Below are 22,074 nucleotides of genomic sequence, written 5' to 3' on the forward strand. Positions count from 1 at the left end.
AATAATTATTTTTCCTCAGTCTGTATTTTTTAAAATATGTATATATTTTTTGTTATTACAAAAATATATTTTGTTAATTAATACCATAAACGTTATGGAAAATTACGGCATAATTTCTTATAACCATCTGCTTTTCACCCACTGATTAGCATAGATACTAGCAATAGCTACTTTTAGCACTTTGGTGTATATTTTAGATATCCACACTTTGGCTGTATATATGTGAGTGTAAATATAATTTTTTTTTTTTAAACAAAAATAGGATTGTACTGTTTTGTAACTTTGTTTTATTCTTTGGTTAATATATTTTGCACATCTTCGCATATCAGTTGTTTAGGTATGGTTTTTCTGTTTGGTTTGTTTTATTTTTTCAGTTTCCTCCTTATGCAACTAATGAAATTGGCAAAGTAACTGGTGTAAATAGAAGAGAACTTGGGCACGGTGAGTACAAGTCTGCAAGCTTCTACGGTGTTCCTGCAGAAATTTATGTACATTTTTTTCCGAATTGTTTTCTCTTCTAATTTAGGTGCTCTCGCTGAGAAAGCTCTGTATCCTGTTATTCCCAGAGATTTTCCTTTCACCATAAGAGTCACATCTGAAGTCCTAGAATCAAATGGTATTGAAATGTTTTCTTCATAGTGGAAATGTTATATTTCTAACATTTTATATTACATTATGTTTATTACTATAGGACGCAAGCCTTTTGCAGGAGAAAATATGTCAATATGTACTTTCCTTAATCTGTGTCCTTAGCTAATGAGTTGTTTTGAAACCAATATGAAACAAGTATTTCTCTTCATGTATCTCTTACAATAAATACTATTTTGGTTATTTGTTTTTTAAAATAAGCCACAAAGCAAGGCCAGCTTGCAAAAAGGAAGGGCCAAATTAGGGTGATCCATTAAGCAGGGGACACCTGTCACATATGACAGGTGAGTAATAAATAGACATCACAGAGGGAGACTGGGTTAAAAGGTCAAATTTAAGTTAAAAGAAATCAGTGCATGGGTCAAGACAAGGTACAGTCATTAAAGGCAGCAAGAGCATAGAGTTCTCAAAGGTCTAAGAGACATAAATAAATCAGATTGTTGGATTTTGAAGAATAAACACCAAAGTAAGCTTAGAATTTAAAAATGTCTATATTCTCAACTGAGCATAACTAGGCTAATGTGCTTATGGCCCAGTGAGAGAGCCAGTGCCTTATAATTCACCTACCTTCTGATAAAGGTAGCAAAAGAGGTATTCTAGTCTTTCTGAAAGGTTTCTTAGAATCTCTATACCAGTGCCGTCCAGTAGAACTTTCTATGATGATGGAAATGTTATAGTAGCCGGGGTGACTGGTGCAATTGAGAAACTGAATTTTTAAGTTTAATTAATTTAAATTTAAGTAGCCAAATGTGGCTAATGGCTACTGTATTGGACTGTGCAGCTCTGTAGTTCATGGGTTAGAAAAACTTAAGTGCTTTTAAAAAAAGAGGAAAAGAATTTTGAATGTTTATATTATTATTGAATACATAGAAATAGCCAATAGTAATAATTTTCTGTATTTTAAAAAAATCAGTATCTTATAAAACTACTGTTTTCCTTTCTTTCCGTAGGCTCATCTTCTATGGCGTCTGCATGTGGTGGAAGTTTAGCATTAATGGATGCAGGTAAAAGTATTATGTCTCAAAACAACTAACACTTTCTTTACACTTGATTAGTGTAAAATACAAGATTTCTTTAAAATTGTATTTTTAGTAAGGCTTGGAGATGTCAGATTACAGATTACCAAACTAAACCAGAGACAAGATTGTTACAAAGCGGAGCTTCAGCCATCCAGAATAAGAATGCATTAGAATTCTAATTTTGGGCCAAAAGCAGTACACTGTGAAAACTGCTTTCTTGCACTGGTGAACCAGTGAGCTTCCTCACTTTCCAAAGGTAAAGAGCACTAGACTTAAGTTACCAAAAGAAGTTTTGATTAAGCAGAAGTATTAGAAACCCTAAAGAAAGTAACCATGTAATCTTCCTCTAGTCAATTTATGCAAGCCATGACAAGAACAATGCCTGTCATGGATGTGTATGCGGAATTTTAGGAAGGCAAGTGGCTCGGTGTAATCCCTGGGTCTGAAACACCCAAAAGAAAGAGTCAGCATGTTAGAAGGCTCTCAAAACCAATTTCTGCCAAAGAGTCACTAATGATGCTATTTGAGAATAAAGGAGAAAGGAACCTAATGATACTGAAGAGGCCACACAGGGAATTCTCTCTGAGTTCACAAATTAAAAGTACAGGCATAAAAGGTGGAAAAAAGGACATAACCAAGGATGAAATGAAAAGATGGTGTCAATATGTAATAATATCTAGAAAGAAGGAAACTCAGAGCATATCAAAGCAAAACATGCTAAAAGGAATTTCAGGCATTTTTCTAGTTGTACTCATTGGAAAGAAAGCAAATTCTGATATGTAAGGAAGCTGATAAAATACTTCTCCTATTTTTCATCTTCAGTCATTCATTCAACAAATTTTTACTGTGTGCCACTGTTTTCATTTCCTGGCAGGTAAGACAAATTCCAAATATTGGGTTGGCTTAACAACAGGAATTTATTGGCTCATGTTTTCAGAGGCTGGAAGGCTTTCTTCCTCCTGGGGTCAGTATCTTCTGGCTGACCAGCAATCTTTGGGGTAATTTGGCTTTTTTGTCAAATGGCAGTGCACATGGCTGTGTCTTCCTTCTCTTCTGGGTCCCATTGACTTCCAGCTTCTTTCTGCTCTTCGCGGTTTTCCTTCTGTGTCCAATTTCCTTTGCTTATTGGAACTTCACCTATATTGGATTAAGGCCCATCCTCATTCAGTTTGGGCCACACTTTAACTGAAGTAACCTCATTAAAAGGTCCTTCTTACAATGGGGTCACACCCACAGGAATGGATTAAGAACATGTGTTTCTAGGGTACACAGCTCCAAGCCACCACAGCCATCTCTGTGTGCCAAGTACTGATCCAAGCACTTGGCACATGGTGTTGAACAAAACAAATCCCTGTCCTCTGATAACTGATAGCTTGCAGCTGTCAGACTTAATCTCATATTGGAAGAGACAGAACAAATCCAGAAAAAGGTGAACTGAAAGATAAAATAAAAGGGGAGATCATAAGAGTCATTGGCTGCTTTAAATGAACTCAGATCTTCTGGTCCAGACAAAATATATCCTAGGTAGTGATGAGAGTTTCAGGATGACAATATTGAATCATTTTGACAGTTTGAGAAATCGTGGAGACTAGTATACCAGGAACAGAAAAAGTTCTTAGTTTTGAGAGAATAAGAAAAAGTATATTCTGTAAATTGTAACCCAGTGAACTTGAGAGTGACTCTAGGCAGAACTTAAGAAACAACTTATAAAAATAAAAGTTTATTAAGTACTTTAGAAATGAAGGTTGGGGGGGACTGGAGAATAGACCAGAAGGCACTTACTGAAAATAAGTCATGCCATAGTAAAGTCATTTTGCGTTTTTGAAAAAATTACTATATCTGGAGCAGTAGTAGTGGAGTTGCTATTGATGCAGAATATCTCGAGTTCATCTTAGTAGTTCATAATGATATCTTTGTGTAAACAGTGCAAAAATTTAAACTAGATGGGAGGTGCTCTGTTCATAACTGGCTGAAGGATGAGCATAGGCGACTGATTAATGTAATCAGCAAGCAGGAGAGGGTTCTCAAGTCAAATACTTCAATGCTTCATTCTCAGCCTTGTCCCTTTCAATGTTTTCATTATTGAGTCAACTGAGAACACTGGCCTGCTGATAAAAAGGGTACTGATAAATAGGAGTGGGTAACTTATATGTTAAACTAAAGTATATATTTATAAAAATATAAATCCAAATATTAAAAATATAAACTTAATATAAATTTAACTAGAATGAATATCAGGTTCTATGGGAAAGACCAACCAAAGGTGTGCAATTCAATTCAAACACATGAATGCTTGCCTTGCTCTAAGTCAGGCACTTGACTGTGTTCCAGGGATACAAATGGCAATCGTTTTTTGAAAGCTTAGGGGTGAGAAAATATAAAAAGACAGTTACAGATCAGAGAATATGTACAAGGCAAACGGGGGAATGATGAAACTATGTTGGGGGTAATCAGCTTCCCAGAGACAGCTAATTTCTCCTGGTTTTAAAGGTCTAGAGTAAGGGCAAGGCAAGTATTGAGATGAAAGGAGCAGTATGTGCAAAGTCATGAGGTTATAAATATTGTGGTGTGTTTCTGGAATGTATTTGAAAGAAGTGTTGAAAACTGGGATCAGATTTTGAAGATCATTGTCATGTTAAAGTGTTGGACTTAAAGCAAGCATGTCCTCACTTAGTATTCCATGAAATAGTGTTCCACAAGACGTTGAGAATTATATGCCATGACAAAAAAAAATTATTCTGTTCTAAAGCAAGTTCAAGCAGGGTTAAACAGTTGTATTAACTATGGGCTAAATAGCCTTAAGTATGCTAATATGTGTACTGAATCTCTAGGAATAGGATATATGATATTTCCCAAACTCCCACAAAACATCTGTAAAAATTTCCTGTAAGCAGATAATGGGAAATGTGAAGGATTTTATATAGAGGAGTGGCATGAACTGGATCTGCAGTTGGGGGGTGGGAGAGCAAGGGGTAGTTTTTTTCCTACGGTTTATACAGTAGTCCTGGGAATGACGTAGGGGACAAGAGGGGTTGGGAGAGAGACTAAAATCTGAGAAACTAGACAGAAAGATTTTGCCCAAGCAAGAAATGATATAGACAAGAACTAAAGAAGTGGCAATGAGTATTTAAATGTTTGTGGGAAAGGCTAGCATTCTAAAAACTTTAGAGGATAAACTAAATAGATCTTTATAACTTGATGAGATGTAAAATATGAGAAAAGAAGTGTTGAATCTGACTTGAGTATTTTAGTTGCTTTCAACCAATATAGAGCATGTAGGAGAAAAAGCATTTGTTGGGGGTGATTTGATTTTGAATATATATATTTAAGATGTGTGGGGACGTCTAGCAGGAGATGTCCAATAGACAAATCAGACAAAGATTTAGGGCTTGACAAAGAGAGCCAGCCTAGAAGGCATCAACCTTATAGACGGTCGTTAATACCTTGGGTGTAGGCAAAGATTGCTTTGACAGAGAGTATGAAATGAGATCCCTCCTATACTCTTTTACACAAAATTAAGTTCCAAGTGAGCAAAACAACTTTTTTTTTTTTTAATGAAATGTGTGATTAAAATCTGGAAAAGGGAAAGCCTTTCTAAGCAAAATTGAGGAATCGTAACTGCATAAAACTTCTTAAATTCTGTACAGAAAAAAATCACCATAAACAAACTCAACAAACTAAGAAATAAAGATCTGTCCATATTGAAATCAATAAGGAAAAGACTAACAACCAGGCAGTTCACAGAAAAGGAAATATAAAAGTTTTATAAAACTGAAAACAGTGTTCAACCTCACTCATAAAAACAAGTCAAATTAAAAATAATAAGCTACCACTTTTACCTCATAGATTGGCAAAAATTAAAAGGTTTGACAAGAATTGACAAAGAAGTGGAATAGTAGGCACCATCATATATTTCTGGTAAAACCATAGAATGCTACTTTCTTTGGAAGGCAGTTTGACAGTATAACAAATGTAAATTTACAGTCTTTGACTGAAGCAATTCTACTTCTATGTGTGACATATAAACATATAGGGAGTACTACACACCTACTGGAAAGAATAAGGCAGTTTTGTGTGATAATATCTGTCACTATCTGTTGTTAAGTGAAAAAAGGCTAGATGCAGAATAGTGGAATGCATGGAGTATGTTCCCAGGTGTAAAGAAATTAGAAGATTGCATTTATATTTATTCTTGTGCATAGAAATTTTCTGGAAACACACAATAAACCTAATGGTGGCTGCCCATGTGGAGGAAGACAGGATTCTAGCTGGAAGAATTTACAAAGTACATGGCAACTTTAAAAAAAAAATAGGAGGAGGCACCAACAGCCAAAAGGCAAAGAAACAGATTACTTTAAAAGTTATTGAGTTGGCTGAGGTGGGGCAAGATGGCAGAGTGGTGAGGTGTACGTTTTAGTTGCTTCTCCAGGGCAGTAGGTAGAAAGCCAGAAACTGCGTGGACCAGACACTGCAGAGCAATTTGACTTTGGGCATACTTCATACAGCACTCATGAACACATGGAACTGCTGAGATCAGCGAAATCTGTAAGTTTTCGTGGCCAGGGGACCCACGCCCCTCCCTGCCAGGCTCAGTCCCCTGGGAGGAGGGGCTGTCAGCACTGGGAACAAGGAGGGAGAACTGCAGTTGCGGCCCTTATTGGAAACTCATTCTACTGATCCATACTCCAAGCATAGGTAGACTGAGACCAGACACTGGAGAATCCAGGAGCAGCCAGCCCAGTGGAGAGGAGATAGGGATAGCAAAAACAGCAAGAAAAACCCAAAAATAAAAGTGGAGGCTTTTCGGAGTTCTGGTGAACATAGAACGGGGAAGGGCAGAGCTCAGGCAGAGTCGGGCTCATATGCAAATCCAGAAGGAAAACCGGTTTCTCTGCCCCCTGGACTGTTCCTTAATAGTTTAATTGCCTTGTCTCTTAGCATTTCAATAACCTATTAGATCTGCAAGGAGGGCCTTCCCCCCCTTTTTTTTTTAAATCTTTTTCTCATTTTCTAAAACAATTACTCTAAGAAGCCCAATACAGAAAGCCTCAACGACTTGCAATTTGGGCAAGTCAAGACAAGAGCAGAACTAGGAGAGTTCTGAGACACAAAGCAATAAGTCCAGTGGCTGAGAAAATTCACTAAACACCACAACTTCCCAAGAAAAGGGGGGCATCCTCTCACACCCATCTTCCCGGTGGACAGGGAACACTCCTGCCCATCGCTGGCCTCACAGCCCAGAACTGCCCCAGCCAACCCAGTGTGATGGGAAGTGCTTCCAATAACACAAGCACACACCACAAAATCAAGCGTGGACATTAGCCTTCCCTGCATCTTCAGCTGGTTGTCCCAGAGTTGGGAAGGTGGAGCAGTGTGAATTAACATGCCCCATTCAGCCATCCTTTGAGCAGACTGGGAGCCTCCCTACACAGCCCTGCAGCCCAGAACTGCCCTGGGGGGACGGCGCTCACCTGTGACATAGCACAGTCATCCCTCAACAGAGGACCTGGGGGTGCATGCCCTGGAATAGGGACCCACTCGCAAGTCTCAGGGGCCATACGCCAATACCAAGGACTTGTGGGTCCTAAAAGAATCCTAGTAAAATAAGCAAATGCCAAGAGGCCAAAAACAACAGAAAATTTTAAAACATATGAAAAAAAACAGATGATATGGACAACCCAAGCCCAAGCACCCAAATCAGAAGATCAGAGGAGACACAGTACTTGGAGCATATCATCAAAGAACTAAAGACAAACAACGAGACCATGGCACAGTATATAAAGGACGTGAACAAGAGCATGACACAGGATATAAAGGACATGAAGAAGACCCTAGAAGAGCATAAAGAAGAAATTGCAAGAGTAAATAAAAAAACAGATGATCTTATGGAAATTAAACAAAATGTTGACCAAATTAAAAAGATTCTTGATACTCATAGTACAAGACTAGAGGAAGTTGAACAATGAATCAGTGACCTGGAAGATGACAGAACGGAAAATGAAAGAACAAAAGAAAGAATGGGGAAAAAATCGAAATGGACCTCAGGGATATGATAGATAATATAAAATGTCCAAATGTAAGACTCATTGGTGTTCCAGAAGGGAAAGAGAAGGGTAAAGGTCTAGGAAGAGTATTCAAAGAAATTGTTGGGGAAAATTTCCCAAATCTTCTTAACACCATAAATACACAAAGCATAAATGCCCAGTGAACTCCAAATAGAATAAATCCAAATAAACCCACTCCGAGACATATTCTGATCACACTCTCAAATTCAGAAGAGAAGGAGCAAGTTCTGAAAGCAGCAAGAGAAAAGCAATTCACCACATACAAAGGAAACAGCATCAGACTAAGTAGTGACTACTCAGCAACCACCATGGAGGCGAGAAGGCAGTGGCATGACATTTAAAATTCTGAGCGAGAAAAACGTCCAACCAAGAATTCTTTATCCAGCAAAGCTCTCCTTCAGATTTGAGGGAGAGCTTAAATTTTTCACAGACAAATGCAGAGAGAGTTTGCCAATAAAAGACCTACCCTACTTCAGATACTAAAGGGAGCCCTACAGACAGAGAACAAAGAAAGGAGAGAGACACATGGAGAAAGGTTCAGTACTAAAGAGATTCAATATTGGTTCATTAAAGGACATTAAGATAGAGAGGGGAAAAATATATCTGACAAACATAAACCAAAGGATAAGATGGCTGATTTGTTGCTGCAAAGGAGAGGCTAGGCCTCCCTATAATTGTGCCTAAGAGACTCCTCCTGAATGCCTCTTTGTTGCTCAGATGTGGCCCTCTCTCTCTAGCTAAGCCAACTTGGCAGGTGAAATCACTGCCCTCCCCCCTACGTGGGATCACACACCCAGGGGAGTGAATCTCCCTGGAAACATGGAATATGACTCCCGGGGAGGAATGTAGACCCAGCATCGTGGGATGGAGAACATCTTGACCAGAAGGGGGAAGTGAAAGGAAATGAAATAAGCTTCAGTGGCAGAGAGATTCCAAAAGGAGCCTAGAGGTCACTCTGGTGGGCAATCCTACGCACAATATAGACAACCCTTTTTAGGTTCTAATGAATTGGGGTAGCTGGCGGTAGATATCTGAAACTATCAAACTACAACCCAGAACCCATGAACCTTGAAGACAATTGTATAAAAATGTAGCTTCTGAGGGGTGACAATGTGATTGGGAAAGCCATATGGATCACACTCAAGCTTTGTCTAGTTTATGGATGGATGAGCAGAAAAATGGGGGAAGGAAACAAACAAGGGCACCCAGTGTTCTTTTTTACTTTAATTGCTCTTTTTCACTTTAATTATTATTATTGTTATTTTTGTGTGTGTGGTAATGAAGGTGTCAGGGATTGATTTTGGTGATGAATGCACAACTATGTAATGGTACTGTGAACAATCGAATGTACGATTTGTTTTGTATGACTGCATGGTATGTGAATATATCTCAATAAAATGAATTTTTAAAAAAAGTTATTGAGTTTACAATTATTAGAGAGGTCTTTGCTGAGTAAAGTAATTATGTGTTAGACTTATTTTATTTTAAGGGGTTTTATATGTTCTAGAAGAAATAAGTCAGATGACCTTTAAGAACTTTCCAACTCAGCTTTGATGATTGTCAATTTAAAGAACACCACCTTCTTACATTAAAATAAACAACAATGCAAATATATCTTAGTAAAATTGCATTAATTAAAAAAAAATAATAAAAATAAAATAATAAAAAGAACCCAAAAAATAAAATAAATGACAGTTGAATGATAAATACATGTGTTAAAGCTGATGTACACATTGCACACAAGTTCTTTCTCTCGATTATAGGGGTTCCAATTTCATCTGCAGTTGCAGGTGTAGCAATAGGACTGATCACCAAGAACAATCCTGAGAAGGGTGAGATAGAAGATTATCGTTTGCTGACAGATATTCTGGCAAGTATATTCACATTTTCAAATATTTAGTGGTGAGATTATACATACATAACAAGCATCATATACTTAGAAGAATACTAGTACTCAGGGAACAGAGGTACTTGTTCTTACTTTCCTCCTCTGTGTGTTCACCTTGGTTTTTATAAGTTGTGAGTTAAAAAGAAGTATTAACAGTGTTAATTATCCATAATAGCTCACTTTAGGATGATCCTAAATTAATTTGGGGGAGACATGATCTATAATGCTTCTGGTGAAAATATTTGTAGTTTACAATATCACAAATTGGAAACAATAGTTAATATAGAAAATATTTCTTTGCCTGTGGTCTTGGAGGACATGATTCATGTCTAAAGTTATTTTTTGAAATTCTTCTACAGTGACTAGGAATAGATTTTGTGCTTATTTAAAACTATATCATAATTTCTTAAATTCTTGAAGGGAATTGAAGATTACAATGGCGACATGGATTTCAAAATGGCTGGCACTGTTAAGGGAATAACCTCATTACAGGTACTTTTAAAACCCATTTTTTTTTTTTTGTTTTTGTAATAGTGTCATAAATCAACATATATATAACTTTGGCTCTTCCATATTAGGCTGATATTAAATTACCTGGAATACCAATAAAAATTGTAATGGAGGCCATTCAACAAGCCTCAGGTAAGCCTGTGTCTGATTCTCCTTTCATAATTGTGTAGTTTGTTATGGGAACTCTAATTCTTATTAGGGTTAGTATAAAAATAGGATTATTATAAAATATTGCTTTAAAAATGAAATTTCATGTGACTTAAATCAAGAAGTATTAAGGTTACTGGGCATGTGACTAATCACCAGAGAGAAACCAATGAAAATTCGATTTTTACAGACTAGTAAGCAAGTCTTGAAGTTAAAATTTATGGAGAAGGCAATATTGAATAGAGTTGTCAAGATAATTGGGGTATGGAGACCTTTGATTCCAAGATGAAGTATTCAGACTTCACTCCATAAAAACTAAAATTGGAGTTATACCAAATCACATTTGTTTTATTTAGTGATAATTTTTATTGTGGTTTTTCTACTCTAGTGGCAAAGAAGGAGATACTACAGATTATGAACAAAACTATTTCAAAACCTCGAGCATCTAGAAAAGAAAATGGACCTGTTGTAGGTAATACATTAAAATTATTACTGATTGCATAATAAAACAAAAATTAATATGTGAAAGTCTATTACTATTTTCAAATTTTTTTTACCACATACACAAAATGAAAATACCTTAAATATTTTTTATAGTTAAAGTACTTTAAATTTGGGGAATATTTTTGGAAATTAGAACTTTCAGTAATTTTAGTTCAGTAACAAACTTTTTATGTTTTCATAGTGAAATACTTTTACATATGTCTAGGCTAAAAAACAAACAAACAAAAACGAATCCTGAGTGACCAGTACGTTTTAGGTTTTATATATATATATTTTAAATTACCTACATTTTTGTCTGTATTACATTTCAGAAACTGTTCAGGTTCCGTTATCAAAACGATCAAAATTTGTTGGACCAGGTGGATATCATTTAAAAAAACTTCAGGCTGAAACAGGTAAGGGTTGTATGAAGTTTGGGGTTTTTGGTTTGTTTTTTTGTTTGTTTGTTTGTTTTATGTTGGACCATGTAAGTTTGCCATTTCACTTCTACTGTGCTGTTCCAAAGATATATGTTTAAGAAATGGAAGCCCAGGAGAAAAGGTTACAACATATCCTTAAATTTTCTGTATGCCTCTTATTACATCAGCAAACAATGATCCTTAACCATATTCAAGAAGGGTAACCAAGAATTCATCAGGTTTTTTTTTGCAATATTTTAAAATTGAACATCTAGAATAATTTTTAGTTTACTTTAGAGAAGTTATGTTTTAATTATCTATGTTTTAATATTATTTCTACTGCTTTCAGTTTTATTTAGAATCTTTATTGAAGAGTGTATAGAAATAGTATGCTTTAAGTTTATTTTTTCTGGGTGCTATCTTTGAGTTACCTTGTACTTGCCAACTTTGAGGTTATTGAAGGAGGGTGAGAAGCAGAGTTGCCTTAGTCAGTTCTTAAGATTGAGAATGGAGAGAGGAAACTGACATGATTTCATTCCTCACCTGCCTGTTCACTACTCTAAAGAGTAAGAGGGAGGGGAAAAAAAACAACCAAGGTGATAAAAGGGATCTAGAATAGTTTCTACTCATAATTAACAGAGCAAAAACCAGACTTTCCAAAATTCAAACTGATATGCTTTTTCACCACCACATTGTGGGACCCTAAAAAACAGGGACACTGGTTCACTACTGTATCCCTAGGGCCTAATACAATGCTATATACATAGCAGGTGTGTAGTGTGTGTTGGTGAATGAATCCCTTCTTTCCCTGTTGCCTAAAGCAGTGATTAAACATACCTCAACCTTGCCCAACTGCTTTCAGGTCCCTCTCCTGTTCTCATCTCTACTTTTCAGACTAGTTTCTTCAGCAATGACTAAGTTAACTTTAATTTATTGAATTTATCTTTTTAAAAGGAGTAACTATTAGTCAGGTAGATGAAGAAACATTTTCTATATTTGCACCAACACCCAGTGCTATGCATGAAGCAAGAGACTTCATTACTGAAATCTGCAAAGATGATGTAAGTATGGATCTTACAATAGGTACTTTTTTCCTACTTTTTGTTGTTCTTTTCTTTGTGAATCTTATGGCTTATTTTGCACTTATAGCAGGAGCAGCAATTAGAATTTGGAGCAGTGTATACCGCTACAATAACTGAAATCAGGTAATTTAGAATAATAATATACTCTGTTGGTTTATAAATCTTTTATACGAGCCCAGATTTGCTTCACGTGTTTGCCTTATTTACTTTGAAATCATAAGATATTTATATTATATGCCAGTTATAGTATAGTCATAATTTCTTTTTTGCACTTGTTAAAATCTCTTTAATCCTGGCTTATTAGGAGACAGCTGACAGTTCATATCTTTACTTCCTCATTCATTCTGTTACAGTGTGTTGTTTGAGTTGAATAACAAAAACAAAGAATGACCTCATATTTTCCCATCATCGTTAGTATTCTTCTTTTATACTAATTTTCTACATCAAAACTCAACCGGTGTTTTCCTAACCATAGTTATGATTTACAATCTGAAACCAAGTTAGTAAACTATTCATATTTAGTTTACTAACTAAATATGAATAGTTAAATCCATTGATCTCTTCAGCACTTTGAATTTTTTCCCCTTGTATGATTTTGAAACTTCACATTTTTGTCATCTGGAAAATATTGCTTCACAGAGTGATGTTGATCATTCAACTGTGGTATATTTCATTATACAATACCAAATAAATCACAGTTTAAAATATCACTAACAATTATATCTGAAGTCTTTAAATATGTATAAGCTGTGACATTTTTGTGACTCAAGTTTTCTAAGTTTTCAATTTTCACTTGAAACTCAAGTTTTATAATTAGCAACATTTTTTTTGTTTTTTATACTTTATCAAAAAATTAAAAGAAAAAACAATTCAAACAAAACAAAGGAATAAGAAAAACAGATAACCTAACATGTTCCAACATGTTCCTACCATACCCCAAGAAAATTAACAAACCAAAGTCATTGCTGAGCATTCCCATATCATTAAGATTACTCTCAATATCTTATCTGTTTTTATTAGAGTATCATTCACCCTTCACTAGTTGCTATCTATCTCTAGGTCCCCCACATTCTACAATATAAAACATCTATTTTACATTTTTCAGAGAGTTCACATTAGTGGTAACATACAGTCTCTCTTTTTGTGCCTGGCTTATTTCACTCAGCATTATGTCTTCAAGGTTCATCCATGTTGTCATGTTTCATGATATTGTTCCTTCTTACTAATGCATAGTATTCCATCGTGTGTATGTACCACATTTTGTTTATCCACTCGTCTGTTGGATTGTTTCCACCTCTTGGCAATTGTGAATAATGCCACTGTGAACACCAGTGTGCAGATATCTGTTCATGTCACTGCTTTCAGATCTTCTGAGTATATACCGAGAAGTGAAATTGCTGGATCATCGGGTAACTTGATATCTAGTTTTCTGAATAACCAGACTATCCTCCAGAGTGGCTGTACCATTACACAGTCCCACCATCAATGAATAAGAGTTCCAATTTCTCCACATCCCCTCCAGCATTTGTAGTTTCCTGTTTGTTTAATGGTAGCCATTCTAATTGGTGTGAGATGATATCTCGTTGTTTTCTTAATTTGCATCTCCCTAATAGCTAGTGTTCCAGTTTGCTAATGCTGCCTTTTCGTAAAACACCAGAAATGGGTTGGCTTTTATAAAGGGGATTTATTTGGTTACAAAGTTACAGTCTTAAGGCTATAAAACATCCAAAGTAAGTCATCCTCCAGCATTTAATTTTGAGGAATTCCCCTTTATCTATTTTTTCTTTCATTGCAGTCACCATTTTTTTAAGGAATAAAATATTTTATTTTCTATACCAGCTTGTAGATTTTCAGCAATGGTTCTGTGTTATAATTATAATATAACCTTCTAGCTGAATTGTTTACTTTAATCAAATTTCCCACTATTTTAATTTTCCCAATAAACAGTAAACAGGCTTAAAACAGACTTGGCAATTTTTCCTTTTTTTTTTTTCTTGGTAGTTTCATGTAGGTTTGTTTCAAAGTTAGAACTACTTGATTCTTATTGGTAAAATTTTTTAAATACTAGGTTTAACCTTAAAGCATTTGTTATGGCTAAAAACATTGGATTTGGGGGATCAGAAAATCCCCCTTTTATTAAAAAAAATTTTTGGAATGTATCAATGTTCAAAGCTTTTTCAAATGAATGATTAAAAGCAATGGGTTAATTTGTTTAATATTGCAGGTGAAAAATAAGGAAATGAGATGGCTTATTTTAATAGCCGAAAGAGAAAAAATAGAAATTTTTTAATGAAATAAGTATTCCATGTTATCTAACCCCCTTCCTTAAATCACTATTTAATAGCTTGATGATAATTCCAGACCATTTTAAAATAATTCAGTGTCATTTTAAAATTTTTTGGAAAAATGTTATGAAGACAAATACAAAGGAAGACTATTCTGAAAGCTTTTCATTGCACTTGCTTCCTATTCCTCTATCCTTTCTTTATCCTTAGATAAACAAGCATTTAAATAGAGGGTGTATTTTCAGTTGAAAAATAAGTATCTGTTTTAGGTCATGTTAGTTTTTATAGTTAAAAATATATACTATAGTATTTTTTTGTTTGTTTTTATCTTTTTACTTTTTTCTCTTATGAAAACATAATCACAGTTTGTCAGTAGATATAGATACTTATTGTTTTAATCAGGTTTATTATTTCCCTTTTTTAGAGACTCTGGAGTAATGGTAAAACTATATCCGAATATGACTGCAGTGCTACTTCATAACACACAACTTGATCAACGAAAGGTAAAGAAAAAAGACACTTGATTATTTTCATGATATTATTTTATAATAGCATATGTCTATTCAAGAAAACTGACAGTAGGAAGAGTAATAGGAATATCTGTCTTGCCATATATTAAAATGTATTTTAAAACTCTAGAGAACAGAATACTATATTACCAGCCCAGAAAAGACTGTCCATGAAACAGAATAAAAAAGTTCAAAAATAAACCTAGTTATATCCATGGGAACATAATACATGCTAAGAGTTGCATTTTAAGTCAGTGAAGAAACAAAGATTATTCAATAAAACATATTGGTACAGTTGGTTATCATAAAGTAAGAGCTTTACTTATTTTTACACCAAAATCCCATCTGCAAGTGTAAAAAAAAAATCCGGGGGTGGGTGATGTGCGGGAGGAAGGGGCACTACGAGAAAATATGTATATTTTAGTAATCTTGGAATTGGGAAAATCCTGCCCAGCATGCTGTCAAAGCCAGAAACTTAAAACAAGTGGATGAAGTTTGACTTCATATTAAAAAAAAAAAAAAAAAATTTTTTTTACAGTAAAAATCAAAAGCAAAGTTGAAAGACAACAAACTAGGGGAAAAAATGCTTATGACATCTGACAACATTAATATACAAAGGACTATGTAAGAAAAATGAGTATCAATAGAAAAGTGAGTGAAGAACATGAACAGGCAAATCGTCTGTTAAAAAAAACAACCAATATATTCAATATCAACAATAAAATTTTTAAATGCAAAAAGTCAAGATTTCCAACATTCAGATAGTTGAAAATTCCCAGTATAGGTGAAAGTGTATAGAAAAAATTGGACATTCTCATATTCTATTTACAAGAGTGTACATTGGGACACACTTTTTTGGAGGGTATTTGATAAATGTGTATGAGTACCTTGGTCCTAGAACATGTAGGACTTTGTTCTGAGAGGATAATTAGACTAGATGAATACATGTACACATATGACCATTGCAATTTTGCAGTTCACTTCTCAGTATTTTATTTTGAAAACTTTTAAAACTACAGAAAAGTTGAAGGAATAATAAACTGAACAACCATATACCTTTCACCTAGATTCATTAACTATTAGCATTTGTAACACTGGAATTTAAAACAAATTAAATGACCGTCTGTGGGGGATTAGTTAAATTATTCCATTTAAATGCTTAACTAAATACTTAATTTATTGATATGAAAAGATGTTTACAAAATAATATTGAGTGAACTATCAGCAAATTAAAAAGTAACAAGCACAATAAGGTCCTTTTTATAAATCAAGTACACAGGCACAAAAAAACAGATGTTTGAAGTCATACTCAACTTAGTGTTAGCAGTAATTAAACGTAAGTAGGAGGGTTTAGAGTGATTTTTACTGTCTTCTGAATACTTCTGTATTATTTTACTTATTTTACATCTTTATCATCAAAAATAACAAAATAGCTGTTTCCTAATTGGGAAAAAATGTTTGCCACCGTTAATATTTGATCATTATGCTTAACAACTAATGGATTAATGTATTCTATTTCAGATTAGACATCCCACTGCCCTAGGGTTAGAAGTTGGCCAAGAAATTCAGGTACCTGTTTTCAACTTTTTAGTGTTAAAAGTTGTAAATGACACTTGAAGCATTAATTATTGTTTTCAAAAACTAAACTGAAAGAATAGACTCAACATCTATGATTTGTGTTCTAGTTTGCTAATGCTGCCAGAATGCAAAACACCAGAGATGGATTGGCTTTTATAAAAGGGGGGTTATTTGGTCACACAATCAAAGTCTTAAGGCCATAAAGTGTCCGGGTAACACATCAGCAATTGGGTACCTTCACTGGAGAATGGCCAATGGTGTCCGGAAAACCTCTGTTAGCTGGGAAGGCATGTGGCTGGCGTCTGCTCCAAAGTTCTGGTTTTAAAATGGCTTTCTCCCAGGACATTCCTCTCTAGGCTGCAGTTCCTCAAAAATGTCACTCTTAGTTGCACTTGGGATATTTGTCCTCTCTCAGCTTCTCCGGAGCAAGAGTCTGCTTTCAACAGCCATCTTCAAACTGTCTCTGTGCTTTGTGCTTTGTTCAAAGTGTCCCTCTTGGCTGTAGCTCCTCTTCAAAACATCACTCACAGCTGCCCTGAGTTCCTTCTGTTATGTCAGCTCATTTATATGGCTCCACTGATCAACTTAGACCCACCCTGAATGGGCGGAGCAACACCTCCATGGAAATTATCCAATCAGAGTCATAACCCACAGCTGGGTGGGGTGCATTCCAAAGAAACACTCAAAGAATTACAATCTAATCAACACTGATAACGTCTGCCCACACAAGATTACATCAAAAATAATGGCGTTTGGGGGAACAATACATTCAAACTGGCACAATATGTATTATTCATATGTAATGCTTCTTTTTTAACCTTAGGATTGCTTTAACAAACTCAGACATAATTCTTTCTCTCAAGTTGCTTACAGTTTATTTAGAACAATAGTCACATTTAATGCTTTTAAAAATGCATGAGTAGGCCTGTGATGGTTATGCAAAAGCAGCCAGCTGGAGACAGGATACGGGAACCCTGATTATATAACTTTGTTGAAGGTGTTGAATGTCATATTTGAGAAGTTTACACTTTGCTTCTTCACTACTTGAGCTTGATAAAAGCCATGTTGTTCAGGTCTAGAATTTTGATAACAAAATTGACCCTTTTTGTAGTCCTTTATGAGTAGATGAAAGAAGTCATTGCCAGTCTAGTTTTGTTTGTTTTGTTTTAGACACACCACATTTTATTTATTTATATGTAACACCCATGACCTGAGTTACTAAATTCTCAAATTTATTCCCAATCTGTAGTCCCATTGTTTGAGTAGCCTCCAGGGAAGGATGGAAACTAGCCATAATATCTCTGTATAAGGTTGCTTTTTAACATCACAGAGGACTTAAAAATTGCTTCACTTTACCCTGGCTTTCATTTTCCAAAGAAAAGAAAGAAACTCCAGTTTGGTGGTCCTTTGAGGTGGTAGTAAAAATCTGAGTGACCTAAGTGTGATCCTGTATAGTTTTAGTACAGTTAGGCTCTGAAAGCCCTCCTTATCTAGAATCAATCACCATGGTTTTGAAGGTTTTCCCTATATAGGACCTTTCCTGTAGAGAATAAAATGGTACATACAAATGAGTCTAACAGAAAATTATAATCGGACAATAAATGCCTCTATCTCTATTCTTTTTTTTTAAAAATAATCTTAACTAAATTATATTTGTTAAGCATATACCTCCCCATAGCAGTTAACTATGCTTTCAGTGAACAAGTAAAAACATAAATCGTTGCCTTATATGGACCATGTAAATTTAAACATCTTTTAATTTGGATGTTAATAAATGTACTGTAACTTTAAATCTGTTTTTTTTTTAATAGGTGAAATACTTTGGACGTGATCCAGCTGATGGGAGAATGAGGCTTTCTCGTAAAGTGCTTCAGTCTCCAGCTACAACTGTTGTCAAAAGTCTAAATGACAGAAGCAGTATTGTAATGGGAGAACCTGTGTCACAGTCATCATCTAATTCTTCCCCATGATTTTTTTTAATGAAAATTCTAGGTTGATACTCTGTAGAGCAAAAGTTCAGTAGTATCTTCCTAATGTATAGATTTTTACATAATATAAAAAGATTCTAATATTTGTATTACAATGCTCATTTACATGTGCCATTTTTTAATTTCAAGAGTAACCTATATTCTCTTATCCTTATTTACACTATAACCCAATAAATTATTATTAAAAGAAATGCATTTATGCATCTTAGGAAAGAAGACCCTTTAGTTCCCTACAATTCTGAAATATCTGAAAAACTTAGAAATAATAGATCACATTAGCTACAATAATGGATTTCTCCCTATATAAATTTTTCTCTTTACATACAGTGCTGACAGTTTTCCCTTGGTATTCTTATAGTTCACTTCTTTGCCAAACTGTTTCACAGACTGGAACTTCCCATTTTCATAGCTAGTATCTATTTCTTCAGAAACAGTTACTAGATGTAGTAAGGAGTTGAGGGAAAAACACAGTTTGACCTGTTTTAATGATATGATGCCTTTCAAATTGGTCACAAAACCATTAACATAATTGAGTAAATACAACAATGGGATCCCAACTAGAATGAGGTAGTATATTTTTCAAATTTGCATAAACATATTGAGAAATCATGTACTCATCAGATAGGAACTGGATAATTTTTTGTGTATATGTTGCTAATGTATGGATGTCCTAGGTATAAGGAATGGAAAGGATTAGGGAGAGAAGAATCATGATTTTCAGTTAATAAATAGGTGTTTGAAACAGTCATGTACAGAAGTTGTTGATTTAATTGTTATGATTAATCATGATGTTCCTTCTCATCAATTAAAATGTAACATTAATTCCAGAAACAAGTAAATGGTATATGGAAGTCATAATTTAGAATGTGTAATCCTTTTATAAATCTGATAAAATATCTCTAAATTCATGACTCGGGACTAACTAGTTCACAAAATATTTAAAAATTGAGCTGGAAAAACCAAAGGTTTTTAAGATGTATGTATTTAAGTCAATAAACATTGATTACATAGCTGTTAAATGTAAAGTAGCTTGGTAAGCAATGTTGATATACTTTCTGAAATATTGAAGATAATTGTTTATATTTAACTGCCTATAATTTAAAATGGAAGATTAAATTTAAACTATTTACATAGTACTTTTTATAGACTGTTCTATTTAAGAATAATTACCCAAAAAATCTTTATTCTTTTGCCTTCTTTTTTAGACATAATCCTTAATGGTAGAATTTAAAAACCCTGCAACTTAATGTTTCTCTTAAGTTTTCTATTTTCTTTTTCAAAGGGACTCCAATGGCTAGTAATACGGGAAAATGAAGCCAGATCTTAAAAAACTTTTAGAGCCCAGTAGGGCACAAAGTAAAAAGGATCCCCATTTCCACTTAAACTAAAAATCTACTTATGTGTCTGAACTTCCCTGTTTTTGTCTTCATTCAAATCTTGCTACTTATGAATGAAGTTTTTCTATGAGGGCTATTATATGTGTCTTACTTTTTACCAGGGCTGCTATGACAAATACCACACAATGGGTTGGCTTAAACATTAGGAATTTATTATTTCACAGTTTTGGAGGCTAGAAGTTCAACATCAAGTTATTGACAGGGCTTGCTCTCAATGAGTCTGTAGCATTCTGGCAATCATCCATCATTGAGGTATCTTTCTCCTTGTGTCTCTTCCTCTGATTTCCGCTAACTTCTGGCTTCTGTTTCCATGTACAATTTCCTTTAGCTGTAAGGACTTCAGCCATATTGGATTGAGGCCCACCCTCATTCAATTTGGCTACACCGTAACCATCTTCAAAGGTCCTGTTTACAAATGAGTTCACACTCACAGGTCCCAGGATTTAGGACTTGAACATATCTTTTATGGGGCACATGATTTGATCCCCAGCAATATGCTAAAAACTCTCAAAGTAACTCTCAATACAGGTATGTGTAAGACTTTTTCCTTTATGCATTTTGTTATTGACACCCATCTTCCCCATAAATTACTGTCCTATTACAGATTTTATATAACCACTTTTCTTCCCTTGCAGTATCTTGAATTTCTGAATCTAAGGGTAGTATGAATAGAAGCATCTTTCTTAGTTCAGTTCAGCCAAGCATAACATTAATTTAGTCAACATTTATTATGTGGCAGGGTCACAATTCTATGTGGAGCATTCATCAATAAATAGATTTCCAATGCTCACATTCTAGGGGAAGAAAACTGACAGTAAACTAGTATATAACATGTACTAGTAGGTGCTTTAAAGAAAAACAAGCCTAAGTAAGGGAATAGAATGATAAAGAAGCATTAATATTTTATATAAAATGATCCAGTCAGACTCTGGTCCAGTCAGTCTCTGAGTAAGTAACATTTAAACAGAGATCTGAATGAAGAGGAAGGAGATAAGCAGCTGTCTGCGCAAGAGAAGTCCAGATAGAAGATCTAACAACATCATTTTCACTTGATATTGTATGTTTAGTATATAGAACAGCTCTTTCATGTTATAAACCAATAAAGAATATAACCCAAGAGGAGGTGGCCAGTGCAAGGTGGTATTTTTTCAAAGCATTTAATCAGACAAGAATATTCTTGGTTACTTGCAAGGAGGGGCAAGTCACTGGGATCATGTGGCAAGTTAGACAGGCTTTTGCAAAATTCCAGGCTCATGGTAGTTGAGATTAGAGTGGTAGGCAGTGACAATGGGAAAGAGTGTTCTAGTTTGGTAATGCTGCTGGAATGCAAAACACCAGAAATTTTATAAAGGGGGTTCATTTGGTTACAAAGTTACAGTCTTAAGGCTATAAAGTGTCCAAGGTAACACATCAACAATTGGGTACCTTCACTGGAGGATGGCCAATGATGTCTGGAAAACCTCTGTTAGCTGGGAAGGCACGTGACTGGCGTCTGCTCCAAAGTTCTGGTTTCAAAATGGCTTTCTCCCAGGATGTTCCTCTCCAGGCTGCAGTTCCTCAAAAATGTCACTCTTAGTTGCACTTGGGTATCTGTCCTCTCTCAGCCTCTCTGGAGCAAGAGTCTGCTTTCAACAGCCATCTTCAAACTGTCATCTGCAGCTCCTGTGCTTTCTTCAAAGTGTCCCTCTTGGCTGTAGCTCCTCTTCAAAATGTCACTCACAGCTACACTGAGTTCCTTCTGTCAGCTCATTTATATGGCTCCACCGATCAAGGCCCACCCTGAATGGGTGGGGCCACACCTCCACTGAAATATCTCATCAGTTTTATCACCTACAGTTGGGTGGGGCGCATCTCCATGCCAACAACCTAATCCAAACGTTCCAACTTAATCCCCACCAATGTGTCTGCCCCACAAGATTGCATCAAAGAATATGGCTTTTGCTGGGGGACATAATACATTCAGACCAGCACAGAGAGTATGTCTTAAGATTCACTGACTGGCAAGAGATGGAAAGTTAAGCTAACAGGACATGAGGTTTTTGTTTTTTTTGGGGTT

General features: G+C 35.2%; 1 protein-coding gene across 3 annotated transcripts in view; it reads left to right on the forward strand.

Annotated features, from left to right (window-relative positions):
- PNPT1 (polyribonucleotide nucleotidyltransferase 1) overlaps positions 1-19,455 on the forward strand; it is a 53,500-nt gene extending 34,045 nt beyond the window's left edge. For all 3 annotated transcript variants that reach the window (XM_037807012.1, XM_037807013.1, XM_037807014.1), the window contains exons 16-28: positions 375-441; positions 527-616; positions 1,599-1,652; positions 9,496-9,602; positions 10,041-10,112; positions 10,199-10,262; positions 10,666-10,749; positions 11,093-11,176; positions 12,134-12,240; positions 12,329-12,384; positions 14,971-15,049; positions 16,577-16,624; positions 18,445-19,455. In XM_037807012.1, the coding sequence (XP_037662940.1) occupies positions 375-441; positions 527-616; positions 1,599-1,652; positions 9,496-9,602; positions 10,041-10,112; positions 10,199-10,262; positions 10,666-10,749; positions 11,093-11,176; positions 12,134-12,240; positions 12,329-12,384; positions 14,971-15,049; positions 16,577-16,624; positions 18,445-18,603 (1,071 nt within the window). In that variant the 3' untranslated portion in view covers positions 18,604-19,455. The remainder of the gene's footprint in view (positions 1-374; positions 442-526; positions 617-1,598; positions 1,653-9,495; positions 9,603-10,040; positions 10,113-10,198; positions 10,263-10,665; positions 10,750-11,092; positions 11,177-12,133; positions 12,241-12,328; positions 12,385-14,970; positions 15,050-16,576; positions 16,625-18,444) is intronic.
- The last annotated feature ends 2,619 nt before the right edge of the window (positions 19,456-22,074 follow it).

This window comes from Choloepus didactylus, chromosome 17, assembly GCF_015220235.1.
Source record: "Choloepus didactylus isolate mChoDid1 chromosome 17, mChoDid1.pri, whole genome shotgun sequence".
In the NCBI taxonomy this organism is placed as follows: domain Eukaryota; kingdom Metazoa; phylum Chordata; class Mammalia; order Pilosa; family Megalonychidae; genus Choloepus; species Choloepus didactylus.